Source organism: Sarcophilus harrisii, chromosome 5, assembly GCF_902635505.1.
Source record: "Sarcophilus harrisii chromosome 5, mSarHar1.11, whole genome shotgun sequence".
NCBI classification, from domain to species: Eukaryota; Metazoa; Chordata; class Mammalia; order Dasyuromorphia; family Dasyuridae; genus Sarcophilus; species Sarcophilus harrisii.
This window is the reverse complement of record NC_045430.1, coordinates 109482102-109502082: the sequence shown is the minus strand read 5'-3', so window position 1 is coordinate 109502082 and position 19981 is coordinate 109482102. Positions and strand designations below refer to the sequence as shown.

The window sequence follows — 19981 nt, the reverse complement described above, 5'->3', positions numbered from 1 at the left end:
TCCCTTTTTGATCTTATTTTTCTTGTGCAGCATGATGATTTTATAAATATGTATATATATTGGATTTAACATATTTTTAACATGTTTAACATATGTTAGATTGCTTGCCACCTATAGGAAGGGGTGGGGAAAAGGGGATAAATTTGAAACACAAGGTTTTGCAAGGGTCAGTGTTGAAAAATTATCCATGCATATGTTTTGAAAATATAAAGCTTTAATAAAAAAAAGAAATGTCTTTGATTTTTCCAATTGTTTGGTATCATCTCCCATTCCAGATTTCTTGTATTGTTATCAAACTTTGAACATTGCAGAGCTCTACATGATTATACAAAAAATTCCAGTTAAGTCAACAATATAGGATTGAGATTCTTTAAATTATTCAGATTATGACATGTAGTTGGCTAGAAAATAAATAGAGATATGTATATCTTGGACAATCATCACAGATAGAATCTGAATACATCACAAATAGAATCTGAATAATCTCCAGGGAAACAGAATTGTAGGATATCCAATGGAGAGTTGAGATATACATGGTAATAGGGGTAGCTACCAGTCGTGAAGTCAGGAGGACCCGAGTTCAAATCTGGCCTCAGACATTTATCACTTTCTGGCTGTGTGACTCTGAGCAAGTCACTTAACCCCAAATGCCTCAGCAAGAAAATAAAAAAGATAGATAGATATGCATAGTAGGCATAATATTATGGTCATTATGAAGAAAGGAAATAAGCATTTATATAGTGCCCACTATGTGCTAGGTATTTTACTAAGTGTTTTACAAATATTGTCTCATTTGATCCTAACAACATCTCTAAGATATAGGTGCTGTAATTATCCCCATTTTACAATTGAGGAAATGGAGACAAACTGGGGCTAAGTGACTTGTCCTGGGTCACATGGCTAGTAAAGATCAAAAATCAAATTTGAACCCAGGTCTTCCTGACTCTAGATCAAGAACTCTATCCATTGTGTCACCTAGCTACCTCTTTATAATACAAAATAAGTTTGTCTTTGTTCAGCGGAATTAAAAAAAAAATTGGTAATGGGACAAGCCACTATTCTACTGTTATTCTTTTAATGTCTAATGTCCTATAGATGGTTGTGCAAGTTAATAGAATGATGTTTTTTGTAGTTGAATCAAAGTATTAGTATAAAAGTTTATCTTTTGTAGGGTCATTGAAAGCATCTTTGGTACAAACAGAATGATGGAGATTATGTGTATTTCATCTGTTCACACATAATTTTGACTTCAATTTGGTCTCTATGTTTTGAAAGCTTTTAGTTGCATTCATTTTATAGATTTTGGGAATTTAATATGGCAACATCTATTGAAACTGTTGTTCTTCAGTTGTTATAGTTCAATATTATATAGATCAATTTTTGGATCACTATTAAAATTATGTCTATTACAATTGATGGCAGTGGTTCAATCTATAGTAATTATCTAGTTTCAATATAGTTAACTACTTGATTTCTTTAGGATATTTTGAATTCTGAATTTAAACTATGGGGATTTGTTTTCTTTCCATTAAAGAAAGTAAGCTTTTGATATTACCAAGTTTTGTATTGTGAGATACTCAATTGCTGCTAAATTTTTGCAACTTTCCATGATGTATTTCACAGTTTCTACCATCTCCTTATATAATTAATCTTCATCGATTACTAAGTTTATGTTCCTTAAAAATAGCTCTCTTATTTGTGGTAGTGATGGCCTAGTCTTAAATTGCCATCATAAATATTTTTTAGTTACATTCCATATTAATTCTAATGGCATGTATCTATAATTAGCTTTTATTATTCCTTAATGAAGTATTCTACTTGTTCCAAAAAATTTCTTGATTTTTAATTTTTATTTATTTATTTTTTTGCTGAGGCAATTGGTGTTAAGTGACTTGCCAAGGGTCCCTCAGTTAGGAAGTGTTAAATGTTTTAGGTCACATTTGAACTCAGATCCTCTTGACTTCAGGGTTGGTCTCTATCTATTGCACTACATAACTGCCTCTAATTTCTTTAATTTTATAAAGCTGTTTATTTAATTTGGAAAGCAAGTAATCAAAGCAGTTCTATTTCAGAGAAATGTTAATGGATTTAAAGCTGAGAAGGACCTTAATAGACTTAAATTGTCTCTTGAAAAATACTGTTTTGAATTAATATTATAATAGTATGTCTTAATTTCAAAACAGTTTTCCATGTGGATTTTAAGTACCCTAAGGTTTTCATTATATTTAGGTCTATTTTACATTTTTTTTGCAATGCACATTTTAATCATTAATATGGAATTGAAGCAAAGTTTTGCAAGAATTAATAAGGGCAGTTATGGTGCTTTCAGCTATCTTATTCAATAATTACTGAATAAAAAAAAGTTTTTTATATCCTTGGGAAATTCTATAACACCATTTTTTGCCCTACAGTCAATATATTATTTTCTTTTTTATAGTTTTTTTTTTTTTTGGTGATAAAAGTTGCAGATGCTTCTGGGACTCTAGATACAAAAACAAAGACATCACCTAAGCTCAAAAAATTTATACTCTACTGGGAGAGACATCATGCATAAGGAGTGGAAGCTAGAAATGGAGAAAGGTACAAAGATATTGGTGGGATTGTGTGGGAAGGAGATGATCAGGGAGTAGATTATAAAGTGAAGCATGGTTGGAGTTTTTCTGAAATAGTGGTCTAATGAGATAGTTATCAATCAGGACAGTATAAACATTTAGTTGGTTTATATTTATAGGGGTCATTGGGGTTCATGTTTTTGGTAGTTGATATGTAATAACCTGTATGATGGAAGGTAGGATCAGCTTTGTGTTGGAGAAGAAAATGGTAAAATATTTTGCTAGTAATTTATGATCCACTGTGTAGTGTTTGAGCCAAGAATTATGCATCTTACTTGGCTCTGCTGCTTTTTGTAGGGGGAAAAAAACTTTCTTAGAATATTCTTTGATGTTGACTAAAAAATGATAGAAGGCTGTCATTGCAACACTGATCATGGTTCATTTGAAATATTGGAATTGGAGTACACAATGATCATACTATTTTATGTAACTGTCTTCTTTATTTTTGATTGTACCTTGCCTCTCTTCTGATAACTTGATAGCTTCCTGTCTCTTATGTTTCACCTCCAAATGGCTAGCATTCTGCTTTTTAAGCTTTTCATCTTTCAGAATCTCCTTATGATGACTATGGACTCACTGATTCCTAGAAATGTAAGAAATTAAATACTATGGAAATACCCTTTCTATCTTCCAACCAAGTAAAAACTTTGCTGTCATTGTAAATATCACCAATTATACAGATACATCTGTAAATACACATTATAAACATTCATAAATTGGTGACTACAGCATAGATATAATACCCAAATACATGGATGATTTTTCTCTGAATTCTCTTGAACTAAGACCACAGGTAGATAGTATAGTTCTTTCAACTGACCTTTTATTTGAGAGATGTATTTTTGTGTATCTTCTCATTCTTTCTATCTTCTGAAATGCCTTTAAGTCAAATAGACAAATATGTTTTTTTTTCCCCCAAATGTTAGCAGATACAGAGTAAAGCCTATGGCCTTGTTCTCGATGACTTTATATGCATGAACTAGAAATGTCACATGCTGATATTTCAAAATGGTTGATCCAAGCTTTTCTACTAAGGCCTGAGGGTCTCCTCCTATGTTTATTGGTGGATGATAAAAGCACTCTGACCATGTGTTCCCCTGAGGGTAGCAAGGTATATTTCTAGATTTGATTCCTGCCAAAGCAAATACCTCTATGTAGTCATGGAGTTTACTTCAAAATTTCAGGACTTTATGAGTTAGGACAGAGTTAATTCTCTCTTTTTCTTTCTCTCCTTCTTTCTCCTTCCCTCCCTCCCTTCCTTCCTTCCTTCCTTCCTTCCTTCCTTCCTTCCTTCCTTCCTTCCTTCCTTCCTTCCTTCCTTCCTTCCTTCCTTCCTTTTATCTGTAATGTAGGTCTCCCTATTTCATTCAGGCTGGAAGTACAGAGGCTGGAAAAGGAAATAGTAAACCACTTTATTATCTTTGCCAAGAAAATCTAGAGTCATGAAGAATTTGACTCAACTGAATGACTGAACAATGGGTCAGATGCTGTTCTAAGCACTGGTGATACAAAGGCAAAAACATTCTCCTTGCCCTTAAGGAACTCATATCCTAAAGGTAGAGAGACAAGATGCAAACAACTATGGACATACAAGATATATACACCATAAATGGGAGATAGTTTTAGAAGGAAGGCATCAGAAATACGTTTTTGCCCAGGGTAACTTTAAAAGACCTCTTGAAGAAGGTGGGATTTTAGCTGAGTCTTGAAGGAACCAAGGGTGTCAGAGAAGTGAAGTTAGAATATTCCAGGCAAAGGAGACAGCCAATGAAAGCAGTGATTCAAGAAATGGAACACTATGTTCCAACAATAAAATCTAAACATTTTTAGCACACAGGTTTGCAAGGTGCCTTACAACTGTGATTTCTAAATGAAATTTAGAAATTTAGTCCTTGCAACAATAGTTCTTGTCTGGGAGGTAGATGCTATTATTATTCCTATTTTATAGACTAGGAAAAGTAAGTATTTAAGTTAAGAAGCTAAGTGATTGGCTCAGAGTTGCTCTTTTGTCCCGAGATTTGACCTTGGTCTTTTTAACTCCAGGTTCAGTATTCCATCCATTGTGCTAGCTAGCTATCTTTGAAGGACAGCAAGAAGGTTAGTGTCCCAGAACTGTAGAATACATTGAGGGAAATAAAATATAAATATACTGGAAAAGTAGGAAGTCTAACAAAGTATTTAAAGCCAAACAAAGGATTTTTTATATTTAAGTGGATTTTACCATCCCATGTCCATACATACAACACAATCAGGGAACTAAAATTTTACTATAATTCTTGCTCTTTCTTCCTCAGGTGATCTTTCTATTTATTCTTCAAGCATTGTAGACTCTCTAAAGTCAGATTTCTCTGGTTCTGCTGAGTGTTCAAGTAAAAAATACCAGCTCCCTGCCTACAATATTCTGACAATATTTTAAAGAATCTTGAGTTGATCCTGACGTACCAAGGTTATGATATCTACTTCTTGTTGATATTGATGACTTTACTAGAGGATTCCAAGCTCACTCTGATATAACCCAAATATGAGATAGTACCTCTGACTTAGAGGACTTGATCCTACAGAGGCTTTAGAAATGTTATGTTCTCAAAAAGACTTGAGTGTAAATATTACTTTGTATCCTCTGTCTAGCACAAGACACATTTTAAATTGGGACTGTTGCTGATGTACTGGGTCCTACAAATTCAGGGGGAAATGACTCAGGAAATATTGGGACTGTGTATATAATCTTTAGGGTTTAGGATGGCCCCCACTTTTAACCCTGTGTTGGTTTTCTAATGATAATCCAATAGCATTTGGTTTCTAACAAACTCAGTCTAGATTCCATTTTAGAAGGTTAATAGCACCTTTAAAACCATTAAGCCAGATCTATAGCAGAGACATCCTGACTTCTTTGGCCATATTCTATAAATGTTGCTTTTTCCCTCAGGAGAGATAGCTTTGGTCCCTTACTTAGTTCATCTTCTATAAACAAGGTCTATTTGAACCAAAGTAATTTCTTTCTTAATCTCAATAATTCATACCTTCAGAGATGATTGGGATTTTTGTTTCTTTCGTTTTCCCGTCATCTTCATTTCTATTTTCTTGACCAAGGGTATCAAGCAACCTCTAAGCTATCAAGAGACTATCCTAACTGCTCAGTTATTGATAGGTGAAACTATAAAATTTTGTCATGTACCAATCCCTATTCACTTGGGAAAGTTTAATGTTCATTTCTTTCATAGGCATTAGTCCTTTGATAATCATCCTCTAATCCATCCTTTCCTGTTGTATCAGAAAGTCATAGATCATATTTTTCTTGATAAAAATCACTAAAGAATTGGAAATACATGAGATACATATCCTCTACACCAGCAAATTCTCCATCCAGCCTATTTAAGAACTCAAACATTGTGATCTCTGGTCACTGACTTTTCAGAGAACATTGAGGGAACAGTCAATAACCACTGTAGTTGGGAGGGGGTGTTCTGAAATAGGGATGCGCAATATTCCCTGTTAGGATTTTTACAAAGTGCTAAGACAGTGGAATTGATGGAGACAATAATTATCTAATTTAGCATGGTTCAGTCTGATTGATCTGATCCTACAAGAAGAAGTTACAGGCCAGAACTTGAAACAAGGTACTAAGTGGAATTGAAGAGAAAATGGTTAAATCTAATTTAGCATTGATTTAACCCTACAATAAATAATGGTTTCCTGGTAATGTAATAATTGGAGTATACTCAGTGCACATCATATAAGCAAGAAGCTCTTAGGGACAGACCCAGAAGCCCACTAAAGGACAAGCTCACTAGAGGACAAGCCCACTAGAGGACAAGCCCACTAGAAGCTCATTCGGAGGAAACTAGAGGCAGAAGCTGGCAGAGGCAAAGGACTAGAGGCAAGAGCTCTTGGAAGCAAGGAGAGAGATAGGCCTCTAAGAAAGCTAACTGGGCCCAGGAAAAGAGACAAGACTGAAGGAAACAAAAGATTGGACTTTAATCCTTGTCTGCACTTGTGATTATTGAACTGAAAGGAAGGCTGCTCCCAGAAGCCTCCCAATAAACCTGCTCCCAGAGAACATTATATTTTAGAGAAGAATATTATATTTCCCTCCCTTTTTCATTGGTGTGAGAGAGAGATCAGGAAGAGTCCTGATAAATTGGACAGATGAGAAGGGGCAGTAATAGTAGAAAATGTTTTTTCTTTTAAAACTACTAAGTGGCTGGTTGTTTCTTTCTATTCCCCTCTCTTCCTTTTCTACCTCAAACCCAGGGACCAAAAAATAATTAATAACTTTTGACCATATATGAAAGTATATTAGTAAGAAATCAGAATAAATGTGTCAACAAAAGTAGTGGTCCTATCATGATCTAATCATATGCCCTCCAGAGTTATTCAAGGTACATGCTTAACTCCATGGAAAATGTCCCAGCTAAAAATTATGTGTAGCTAGAAATGGCCAGGATCCATACTTAACTCCTTGTGAAACATCCCAGTCAGAATAAAATGGGGGAGAGGCCTCCCCTGATTATCTGCATTATATGTACATGGTCTTTCCTATATCTATTTGCACAAGTGAGGCTGGTGCTTCACTTTCTAAATATTCTGTCTTGTGGAACCTTCATAACCAATCCAGGTCTTTAATTGATGACATTTTTATTTTAAAGGTTTATAAAAGATAGTCTCTTGGTCCCAAGGATGAAGATATAAAGTTAACAAAGGTTGAATTTTAGTTTTGATTAATAAAATGAATATGATGTAGGTTTCATTTTAACATGGGAAAGGGTGAGAGTATTTGGAGTAGAGAAATCTTCCAAGGTTTAACTTGTTAAGCTTAGGAAAGGAAAGGAAATTTTCTGTATTGGAAAATAGGCACAACCTTTCCCCAAATACATAAAAATCATTTGGGTTTCAATTCTGACCAAAAAATGAAGGATTTGTCTATTTAGGGTTGTTTACATTTGAAAATAATTAGTGAAAGTAGTGAAAGGAAAAATTATTTTTGACCATAGTTGAAAGCTATTTTTTCAATAGCTTTCTATACATATATTATATATATGTATATTTAAAAAGCGTAGAACTGGGAAATAAAAGTCTGGAATCTAGCTGATGCCATGCTATGTTAGACTTCAACAAATTGAAGATATCAGTACCTTATTCTTATTTCATAGGGATATTAAGGTACTACTAAAGGTATTTTTAACTCATGGAATAGAATGTTATTTAAATGCAAAGTTCAATTATTTATTATTATTAGTAGTAATTAAGCAGTGATCAATATGGATTACTGAAATATTGAATTTTTTTTCATTATTGAAATATTGAAAATTTTAGAATACCTTGTATATGGACCCTAAATTTTGAGTGCGGATTTAGACTTTTGCATCCTTAAGTGATGGAGGCAGGATATTCAGAGATATAGTCCCAGAAGAAACTAAGCCTAATTGTACCCAGTTATTTAACCCTTGCCACTGTGCTTGTGTACAGCTCCTCCCCCCTTTTAGATGCCCAAATCAGGAAGAGCATGCTGATGCAAGGTACAGGTTATGGGGGTAGGGGGAGGAGCACTGAAGGATAAGCTTAAATTTGAATGTGTGGATTTGAAAGGTACACAGATACGCCTGTGGAGCAGCAGTGGTTGAAGCAACAATTTCCTCTAGCCCCAAGACTTCCAGGGAGCCAAGAAAGAGTCCCCCAATTCCCCATCACAGTCATGGACAGGTAAAGAGGCAGCCTCCTTATAGATCAGACCAGGGCAATTCATAGCAAAAGTAAGTGAAAATGTTCACTTGCTTTCCCTGGCTTTTTGCTCAGAATGACTCTGAGTCATAAGCATCTACCTTTGGTCCTTCTTTCTTTTTCTCTCTCTTTTCTTTTTGGTCATCTCCATCTGACTCATTTCTCTTTGATACTTTCCCTTTTCTCTTAAGTTTCAGTTTGTTTGTGCTAAACCTTTTCTGAATCTCTCCATTCATATTCCTTAGCTCTTTCCTTATTTATTTATTCATATGTATATATACATATTTTATACTAGTACATGGAATTTAAACTTATGGCCTCAAAGGTCACCTAATCTAAGCATCTCATTGTAAAGATGAGGAAACTAAGGAGTTTCTTTCTAAATCTCAGTGCAAAAAACCTCTGAATTTTATGTACAGATTTCTTTCCTGTAATTCCAATTTCTATCATCATTCCCAATGCATTTGAATTCTATCAAAATTTCTGTCTTACAATTTTATATTGCTCTAAACAATAGTGGTAACAATACATTTTGTACAACAAATAATTCTGACTTGCTGGATGCATATGCTAAACATTCATTTTATATTATAATATTATCTACCTTATCCATATGCTTTATTTGTATTGTACTTATGCTAGACAGTCACAAATTAAGGTAAATTATTTAAGACTTTTTTTGTGACTTAGAATTACTGAACTTCACACTATATATTTGAAGACAAATTCTTGTGAAGTGTCCCTTCTTATCTTTAACCCTTGTGGTTACCCACTTATTAAAGTTCAGGTGTGGGTCAATAGTGGTTGGGCTAGACCTACTTCTAGGTGTCAGAGTCCAGTACTTGTTTCTATTGAAATGCAAATTAGATAACAGGAGAAGTGACTTTTGATAAAACTGGGCAGAGTGAGAAAGATAAGGAAATATAAAGAGTGAATTTCATAGGAAAAAAGTAAAATAGGAAGAGAAAAATAGTGGTTTTTGTGAAGCAAATATGATATAGATGAAAAAGGACTATCAAAAGTATAAAGAGACAGAAATAGAGATAAAGAAAAAATTTGGCAGATGACTAACATTTAATGCAATTATTTTCAATATGTAGGTTTGAGAGGGCCTTGGAGTTATTTCAGAGGTCTACATATTCATATTTTATCAACTATTGTCATTTTGATCCATATTTAGCTCTAATAAAATGTTCTGTGTGACTCAGTTTCTTGAATGAGCTATTATACCTGTGTAGGCAGAAAGAAAGAAATTATACATTTCTCACTTATATGTATTACTACTATTTTTCTAGAAATACACAGAAGCTATTATAAGTAATAAAATGAAAATTTAGTCAACGAATTCACAGTAACCTCTTGTCATTTAGTATTTTTCTATTCAATAATACTTATAGCAAAATTGCTATCATTTAAGAGTCCATGAGATTTTTTTTTTTTTTTTTTAAATATTAGGAAGAAATCCTTTTACTCAAGAAGGTTGGGGACTTCTGATCTAATGCAAGTCTCCCAAGGGAAAAATAAAATCTCTGCAATATTCACTATATTAAGGCTATTTTAAACCCATTTGATTCTGGTTTGCATTGTTAAGGAAGCAGCTAATGTTCTACCTCAGGGAGCACAGCTGTTCAGAGTAGCTGACAATTTGAACATCTAAAAACTGTCTTCAAAAAATCTTCCTTATGCTGAAATATATGGAGGGAATATTTTTCTGTATAAAATTTGTGAGAAATAGAAAGTTCCAGTGTTTAGCTGATAAAGAACGTAGAGGCTAGGAGATAGAGCAAGGGGGTGGTGAAAGATCATGAAAGATGAAAGGTTATGCAATTGTGACAGGAAGAGCTACTATAAAAAGACTAATCTATTTGGAGGACGACAAAAAGTCTGTGAAGAGATTTTGTTATATATATGTATATTTTTAATATTTCCAAATTAATTTTAGTCTGGTTTGAGTAGTTCTGAAGGCCTTGAGTTTGATATCTCTGAATATGATACCCTTATTTTAAAGATGAGGAAACTAAGGCCTAAAAATGGGTTTATCCAAGTCACATAGCTAGTTAATAAGAATAGTTTGTGTAAGAGTACAGATAAGAACTTCTATTTCCTAGTTCATTATTCTTTCTAATACAACAAGCTGCCTCATTTAATTTTTTTTTCAATAGATTCTCCTTATCTCTCCCAGGTTGGATATGCAGTGGCTATGCATGGAAGTTTTATCAGTATGGAAGTTTTAAGTTGCTCCCTTTTCCTGGTCTGAATTGATTCACTTCTCCTTTGGAGATCTGAAAGCGCTCTGCTTCAGGAGTGTCACTGTACTGGTGTCAGACAGTGCAAACCCTTAATTAGCTTTAGTCCTGCTGTAGCTCAGAATTCCTGAACTCAAGCAATCCACCAGCTTCAGCCTCCCCAGCAGTAGGGACTACAGGCACAGGATACCCTACCCTGATTACCTCATTTAATTTACCAAGGACAAAGAATAAGATGACACTGAAAGAAGATTGGTCAGGATTAATAAGACTTAACAGCTTTATTAAATAGATCACTAGGGAAGGATGGGGGAGAGGAAAAGGAATTCTTATGCCTTTTTCCTAATTTCAAATGAAGTTCCTTATATCCATCGACATCTCTCCTTCAACACACACACACACACACACACACACACACACACAAATACACGTGTACTGCAAAAACCTTTATAAGATTTTTTTCTCTCTAGGTTTACTAGAATGCATTTGAACAATGTTTTGTATTAAAGAATTGGACTTGTTATTATTATTTTTTTATTATAGCTTTTTATTTACAAAATATAAGGATGGGTAATTTTTCAGCATTGATCCTTGCAAAACCTTCTGTTCCAACTTTTCCCCTCCTTCCCTCCACTCCCTCCCCTAGATGGCAGGTAGACCAATACATGTTAAATATGTTAAACACAATATATGTATATATATCCATACAGTTATCTTGCTGCACAAGAAAAATCAGACTTAGAAATAAGGTAAAAATAACCTGAGAAGGAAATCAAAAATGCAAGCGGACAAAAACAGAAGGAGTAGAAATGCTATGTTGTGGTTCATACTCATTTCCCAGAGTTCTTTCGCTGGGTGTAGCTGGTTCTCTTCATTATTGAACAATTAGAACTGATTTGGTTCATCTCATTGTTGAAGAGAGCCACGTCCATCAGAATTGATCACCATATAGTATTGTTGTTGCTGTGTATAATGATCTCCTGGTTCTGCTCATTTCACTTAGCATCAGTTCATGTAAATCTCTCCAGTCCTTTCTGAAATCATCCTGCTGGTCATTTCTCACAGAACAATAATATTGCATAACATTCATATACCACAACTTGTTCAGCCATTCTCCAATTGATGGGTATCCATTCAATTTGGACTTATTATTTTATATATTGAATAATATAAGGACAATCTATGAAAACTTTAAAATAGGAATTATTTATTTTGATATAATGTTATCCTTCCCATCTCAACATTTATTACCATTATCATTGGTTATCATCCTGATAATTTTACAAATCTTTAGTACATTTGATCTAATATATCTCTATGTGTAACAGGTACTTGGTAGAGGGGTTGGTTCATTTAGAGTATCAAGAGAAATAAAATAATTCTCTTTGAGGCCTAGCACATCATGTTTAATTACATCAGACATGACATTTTCAGGAAAAGGTTGCTAAAGTTCTGTTGGTTTTGAAAGGGAAAAGTGAGACCAGAAAATTCACTACTATGATTCACGAGAAAAGCAAGTATTTTAGAGGATATAAATAAAGAGAGGAAGATGTGGGGTAAATGAATATAATTCAACAATTTGAGAAATATATTTATTATGTGCTTACTGGAGAAGATACTAAGTTATAAAGTTTCTGTGATGTTGCCTCCTAATAAAACAGGACTAGACAGGGTCTGAAGGGATCAGACAATTACTGAAGAAATTACTTTCCAAGTGAACTAAATAATAGTTGTTTCATAATCTTGATAAGCCAGTCTCAAGGAAATAGATCTGAATATTTCCCAGGCCTACAGCAAAGGGGCAATAGCATTTGCCCTTTGTATATATACCCAGTGTGATGTGACTGTATATATATTAATGTATATACCCAGTGGTAAGTGACTCTAAGTTGAATTGATGCCTTCAATAACTGTAGGGCAAGACAAACTCAAACTCTTTTTTTTTTTCTTTCTCCTTTTTGTCCATAGTCTCTTAATGAATCAAAGGAAATTCCTCTACCACTTCAAAAATGTAAGATGGGCTAAGGGTCGTCATGAAACCTACCTGTGCTTTGTCGTGAAACGTCGGGATAGTGCTACCTCCTTTTCACTGGACTTTGGTTACCTTCGCAACAAGGTATTGATCAGAGTATAACTTTCTAGGCAATCTAGAGCTAAACCAGCTAATGAAGGCCCATTCATTTGATCATTGGGATTTGTCCACTTTCTTCTTCATCTCCAGTTACAATTATCCTAAATAACTGCTTATCCTCCTATCTATCACACACACACAATCAGCCAAGTCTCATTATTTACTGCCACCCATACTCCCACATCTTTCTCCATCACATAAATTATGCTTTCACTCTCTCTGTCTTTCCACAGAGGTTACCCCCTACAATCTCTCTATCAGTAAATATTGGACAATCAGGTGGATTGAGCTCCAGACCTAGAAATAGTTAAGAACACCTGAGTTTAGACACTTACTAGCTGTGTGACTCTGAGCAAGTCACTTAACCTCTGTCTCAATTTCTTCATCTGTAAAATAGAGATAATAATAGCATCTACCTCCCAGGATTTTTTTTGAAGCTAAAATGAAACTAATATAGCTGTAGAAGTGTTTTTAAACACTAAAGTGTTATATAAATGCTACTTCTTATTATTTATTTAATACCCACTATGTCTCAGATATTACTCTGGAAAAAGAAAGGAACTCAGACTTAATGGGGGAGATATATACACAGAAAAGCATTAAAAACATAGACTGGACATGTATTTGTATTGGCAGAGGGACATCTTTATTGTTAATTCTTTTTTCAATGCATATTGACATCTTCTGTGAAACTTAGAGTCTTAGAGCCTTGTCTGATCAGTAACATTTAAATGATTTGCCCAGGTTTTCACAGGAAGAACATAAGATTTGAACTTAGATCTTTCTAATTTCAAACTTAACTCTCTCTGCAATCTGACATGCAGGTCAAGTTCTGGGAGAAATCCACCAATAACAGGGAGGGACTATAGCAGTATAGAGTAAAGCACAGGGATAGAATAAAGTTGCAGAGTGAAGAGGTTTATGGGTCATTTTAGAAAAAAGTCAAAGTAGAAAAAGTCCTCTACAAATATAAATTGCAGTTTAGAGATTGGGCCTATGAGCCCAGTCAATGATTAGGAGTTTTGAGAGTTTCTTGGACTGGTGGGCCATTACTGCTCTCCTTCAATCTCAGGAAAAGTTTTTTTTTTTTTTTTTTTTTTTTTTTTTTTTTTTTAAATTTAAGTAAAGGTAAATAAATCAAATGTCCAACTATGCTTTGCAGTAAACTAACATTCTTTTTTTTTTTTTTTAATCTCCCACTCCCTCTAACTTCATCTCAATATCAATATCATGTAACAATTTTCTCTCTTCTTTTCAGAATGGCTGCCATGTAGAATTGCTCTTCCTTCAATACATCTCTGCCTGGGACCTTGATCCTAGTAGATGCTATAGGGTAACATGGTTCACTTCATGGAGTCCCTGCTATGATTGTGCCCGGCATGTAGCCAACTTCCTTCGCTGCTATCCTAATCTAAGTCTTCGAATCTTCACTGCCCGTCTCTACTTCTGTGAAGACAAGAAAGCTGAGCCAGAGGGACTTCGACGTTTGCACCAGGCTGGAGTCCCAATTGCTATCATGACTTTCAAAGGTCAGAATGGTTTAAGATTCAGAGATATGAAGGGGAAATATTTTGCAAAAGTTAGGTCAACTGGGAATAGGGATGGAATGGATTCAGAATTCAAATTAAGAAAAGACATTGAGGTGAGGTTAGATTTAAGGGGAGGAGTTTCAGGTTTGGGTTATAATTTGACTTTAGGGGCAAAGATCAGAATTAGAATGCTATAGAAAGATAGAGAAGGGCAGGAGATAATGTCTATGAAGGGTGACATCAATATTCCAGAACACAGAGATGGACACTGTGTTAGAAATACTGTTGGGTTTGCAATTCAAGAACTTGTACTCAGATCCTAACTTTGTTAGTTGTTACTTGTTTGATTTTGAGCAAATTATTTAATCTTTATTTCTACTTGTATAAAATGCAGGGCTTACAATATAGTTAGAGGTTGGAATTGGGTGTGTGTGGAAAACTAACAATATAAGGTAATAATGCACTTATCCTTTAGACAGAGAAGATGATTTCCTTTCTCCACTCTGCCTTGGGATCTGACTTTTTCCCTCTCTTTAACTAAGATTATTTTTACTGCTGGAACACCTTTGTGGAAAACAGAGAGAGGACCTTTAAAGCCTGGGAAGGATTACATGAAAACTCTGTTCGTTTGTCTCGACAACTCAGGCGTATCCTCTTGGTAAGGCATCCTTGCTTTCCACCTTCCTTTGAGCTTTTTTCCTATTCTATTTTTGATTTTCACTCCTTCTCTCTTTGAGATCATTTATTTTTTTCCCTTTGTTATTCTTGATCTCTTCTTTATTTTTCTCTATTTTATTGATCCTTAATTTATGTACTTCTTGATCATCTTTTAATTCCTTTTTCTTCTTAAGATTTTTCCTTATTTAAAAATTATCTTTATCTTTCAGCCTCATGCTTCTGTATATTTATCTTTAATTTCTCCTTATCTCAATTCTTTCCTGTCCTGTATCTTTTTAATCTTCTTCTTCATTCTCATTCTTTTGACCTATTCACTCCTGTCAACTCCTTCCTCTAAAGATTGCATACTAGACCATTCAGCTCTCATTTTTCTTTTTCTCTTTTTACAGCCACTCTATGAGATTGATGACTTAAGAGATGCCTTCCGTACTCTGGGACTTTGATACCAGCTTTAATATGATCACACAGAGTGATAATAACTCTAGAGACAATGAACCTTCTTTCCTTCAACCTCTCCTTTCTATACCTAAATTGGCACTTTTAATTCCATTTTCTTCTTTCCCCCCTATTTTTAAAAAATTCTTTATAATGTTTTGAAAAAAGAATAGATAATATACTTCCTGCTCAGGACCATCCCTATTTCTCCTTCTTCCTCAACCCTGTTCCTTACAATAGCTCCTTCTAGAAGATGCTTGAACTGGTAAATGAATTCACCCACCAAGAATCTATTACCCTGATAACAACAGCTTTGGGAAATGATGAAGTGATGAAGAATGAGAACATTCTTAACATTCTCCACCCTGGATCTTCCAGCTAGTATAATTTTTCATAATTTGTTCCAGTTGAATTTTCAGTGATCTCACTGATGTTCCTTCTAACCTTTTGCCTTGATAACATGATTCAAATTTGAATTAAGGCAGAATGCTGTTGGGACACTCCTTTTCCAGACTCTGGTTTATGCAGTCTCTCTATGAGGAAGGTTGAATAACTCTAACCTTAAACCTTATTTTCAAAGCATTAATATCTGTGCAGTGCTGTATTTTAGCTTTGTCTAATGCATATGTTTATGTTTGTAAATAAAGTACTTTTGTGTATGGGATGCACTTAGTACTTCCCTGATTTATTGATTTAAATTTCTGGTAAATGGCTTTAATACTCAAAAAATGTTGAATCAAAATATAGTTTCTGAGGTATCTTAGGGAAATTAGGACTTGGAATCGTCACAAATTTATCATATGAATCCCATCAGGCTGCATATTGACTTAGAAAACCACATATTAACATTATCTATGTTCTATTGAAATTTTATTTTGTTAAATATTTCCCAATTATATTTGTAGGAAAATGGAGCACTACATGAAAGGGATGTGAATAGAAGGAGCTCTATGTGTGTAGTGAGGCTCATCTGTGGGGTGGAATTGTTGCTCTGTATGGCTAAAGGGAGGCAGAATAGACATTTCTAGTCTATTTTCCATCTGTCCTTCTCCAAGTGAAATTTCCATTCTAGGCTGGAGGGACAGACGGAGGTTGGAGCTGGAAATCAACATTCTCTCACAGAGAGGGAGCACTAGGATGGAAGTAGATCTATCTGCTCTCTTAAATATTGTTTGTCTTGGGAGGATGATTGTGTTCCATCCAACTTCTAATCACTTTGTCATTTTGTGAAGAGGAAACCCCAAGCTTAATATCTAAGACCTGATGACTTTTCCATCCATTATCAATTTCACAAAGATATGCATAGAGAATAGAATAAATCCCATTTATCCAAATCATAGTAAAATAAAAATCAGAGAAGGTATATGTAGAGAAATATATGCCAGACAATACAGTATGAAAGTCTCTTGTTTTTTAATGAATTCACATTTCAAACAGAGAGGAAGTTTCCATTAATAAAATTATATAGATTTCTGTAATAAACCATTTTGACAACTAGGACTTTAGTGGTGAGAACCTTCTTTTCCATCCAGGTCTTTGGTTTCTGTGGGTGCTAAAGAGATAGATAGATAGATGGATAGATGGATAGAGAAGTAGAGAGATAGATAAATACATAGACTGATGGATGGATACATAAATGATAGATAAGATAGATTGATGGATGGGTGGGTAGATGGATAGATTGGATGGATAATTTGTTAAGCACTTACTACATGTCAAGCACTGTGCTAAATAAGAATATAAATATAAGCAAGCAAATAGATCTTGACCTTAAAGAACTTACATTTGGTGGGAGAAATCAACACATAAAGTAGAGCTGGAAGGAAGGGGAAAATTATATCTGTTGAGACGGTGTGGATGACAGGGAAGTAGTATAGAGGTATGATTTGGAGAAAGATAAGGTGAAAACTCCTCTTTCAGAGTTGGAGAGTTCAGAGTCTGAGTATAAGGTTATGGTCATGGTGGGGAATGAGGATGATGGCCTTCCTCCTCATTATATAACTGGTTCTTAGAAACTGACCATAATGGATGGTCAGCTATAAGACTGAATATGACTGGAAATGGGACTTCATATGCACATATGACCTGAACAAACGTGGACAGGTTAGTGGTCATGTCCAATGGAGTTAATTCATTATGAATGGATAAAATCAAAGTCTCCAAAAATTTGTCTACCAGAACAACAGTATATTTAGTAAAGTCCTTACTTGGGGTTTGGAGAGAGCTGGAATAATTGGTCATTATTTCTTTTTCCCTTTGAGGATGGCCCATCTATTCCACTAGTCAGCAAACTTGATTTTAGGCAGGATTTTAGTGGTATTTCAGAACGCCTATAGAAATAATTTTATATCATTCATTCATTTTGAGGATGAGGGTAGCCTTACTAAGCACTATGAAGGCCACAATTATTTGGTTTGTGAGGCATCTCAAATCTGAAAATATAGAAATAATTTATCCTGGGCCAGGAAACTTAGGAGGTCCTTTGCCTACTCCAGCCATCAATTAATCAATAAGTTCTTATTAAGCATTTTTTATATGCTGGGTACCCCACTAGATGCTGGGGACACAGAGATGCAGGTGAAAAATCTCTGCCCCCAAAGAGTTTATAACCTATCAGAAAAATGTTTATAATTAAAATTATAGATGAAATTTGTGCAAAATAAATAAGGTCATTTTATGGGTAGAGAGACATGATATCGAGAAGGCAGGACATTTAAGTTGAGCTTTGAAGAAAACTATGGAATTTAAAATGCAGAAGTGAGGAAGTAGCACATTCTAGACAATGGGGAAAACCTATCCAAAAATACAAATGGGAAATGGAAGCCAATTTGGCTTTACCATAAAATGTGTGAAGGGAAGTAATGTATAATAATCCTAGAAAGGCTGCAACAAGATTCTGAAGGACTTTAAATGCAATAGGGACTGGAAATTGGACTGGAGAAGGCAGAGAAATGGAGACAGGGAGATGAATTAGGAAGTTATTGCAATAGCCCAGGAGAAAGTTGATGAAGGCCTGAACTATGGTGGGTGCTCTTAGAAAAAAGAAACAGTGTTTTGGAAATACAATTGATAAGGATGTTGACAATTGATTATTTATTATAGATGGGGGAGAGTGAGGATTAAAAGATTACTCTAAATCAATGAAAAATTCTAGGAGGAACTAGGTGTTATATGGGGCCAGAACCCCGCCCTCTCTGTATTCTTTAACCAAGCATTTGTGGTCTTCAGAACCACAAGCAGATCCCATTATGTAGTTATTGGTTTTGAGATCTGAGATCTTTGTTATCACTACTCTGGAGTCCTCTACTGGGGGATGAGCAGTATGACAGGCACCCTGCCATTGCATCTGTAAACCATGGAGATCTGCATCATGGGCAAGAAAAGCACATATAATAATTAAGGTTGAATGAATGCTATGGATTCTCCATGGTGAAGACTTGCTATTTTTTCCTTTCTCTTTCTAGAGGGTTGGAGGGAGAAGTAAGAAAATCAAAATATAGGCGTATTCTATAAGTTTACTTGGAAAAAGCATTTTAAGATCTATAGAAAATACTAGGGCAGCTAATTGGTGCAGTGGATAGAACACCAGCCCTGAAGTCAGGAGAACCTGAGTTCAAATCTGACCTCATACATTTAACACTAGGCATGTTACCTGGGCAAGTCACTTAACCCCAATTGCTTCAGAGAAAAAAAGAAAAAAGAAAAAAAGAAACTACCCTCCATTTGGATATTCTAAATTAAAAAAAAAAAAAAAACATGATAGGAATCCTACTTTTAGAAATGCTAGTGTAGTCCAGTTAAAGTCAATTCAGCAATATTTATTAAGTGCTTCTTATTTTCTCCAGGATTTTGGTAGGCACTGAAGATATAAAGATAGCCCTGGCCCTTAAGAAACTTTAATTCTTTCTACTGGGGGTGTTATATTTTCCTTATGGCCAGTGGTATGCTGGGAGATGATTCACAATTAGTTCTCTGGAGGAATTTGGATTACCAGCATTTTAAGCCCCGACAATAACAACATCAAAATCAAACCGCGTTTGGTAGGATTTGCCATGTCTGAAGTATAGAAACTATGTTGAAAATTTAATTGTTAGCTCTTAGGAACTAGTTGAAGCTAGCTCCAGCACATTCTGTTTACAACAGTCTTTTGAAATGAATAGTGAATATATTATTTGTGGAGGAAGAAACTAGATTCAGAGAAGTGAATTTCAGGATCATCAGACCTAGAAGGTATCTGAACTCATGCTTGAACATAGGCTTCTTGATTCCATGACAAATTTTTTTTTTTTAAATCACTGGTGCTTTAGGATTTAGCACTTTTACTGGTTTTAACGGGAAATCTTTTAATTTTCCTAAAGGGTACTTGAAAAGTTCTATACAGAATCAGTATAACAATGATAACATAAGCATAAAAACACACAGGAGATCACACTGTTTTTTCCAAATTCCAGTAACTTGACATATTGCTACTTTTTCCTTCACGTGCAATTAAAAAAAAACAAAAAACAAAAAACATAGTTGCTATCCCAAATCATGGACTGGATGAAATGACTGACCAATCCTAGGATTGGGGAAGAGGCAAAATCAAACTACAGGAAGGAAGTCAGAGAGAATGTTAACTGTTAAATACAC

General features: G+C 34.7%; 1 protein-coding gene across 1 annotated transcript; it reads left to right on the top strand.

Annotated features, from left to right (window-relative positions):
• The first annotated feature begins 8208 nt into the window (after nucleotides 1-8208).
• On the top strand, nucleotides 8209-16032 carry AICDA (activation induced cytidine deaminase). The gene is made up of 5 exons (XM_023504525.2): nucleotides 8209-8312; nucleotides 12545-12692; nucleotides 13966-14236; nucleotides 14779-14894; nucleotides 15304-16032. The coding sequence occupies exons 1-5, from the start codon at nucleotides 8305-8307 to the stop codon at nucleotides 15355-15357; spliced, it is 597 nt and encodes a 198-aa protein (XP_023360293.2). The 5' UTR covers nucleotides 8209-8304; the 3' UTR covers nucleotides 15358-16032.
• Nucleotides 16033-19981: the final 3949 nt, after the last annotated feature.

Excerpts from the sequence above, each read along its gene's own strand:
- AICDA (XM_023504525.2), top strand. Across the intron at positions 12,693-13,965 it reads TTGGTTACCTTCGCAACAAG|AATGGCTGCCATGTAGAATT; the intron begins GTATTGATCAGA and ends TCTTCTTTTCAG. Across the intron at positions 14,237-14,778 it reads TGCTATCATGACTTTCAAAG|ATTATTTTTACTGCTGGAAC; the intron begins GTCAGAATGGTT and ends TCTTTAACTAAG.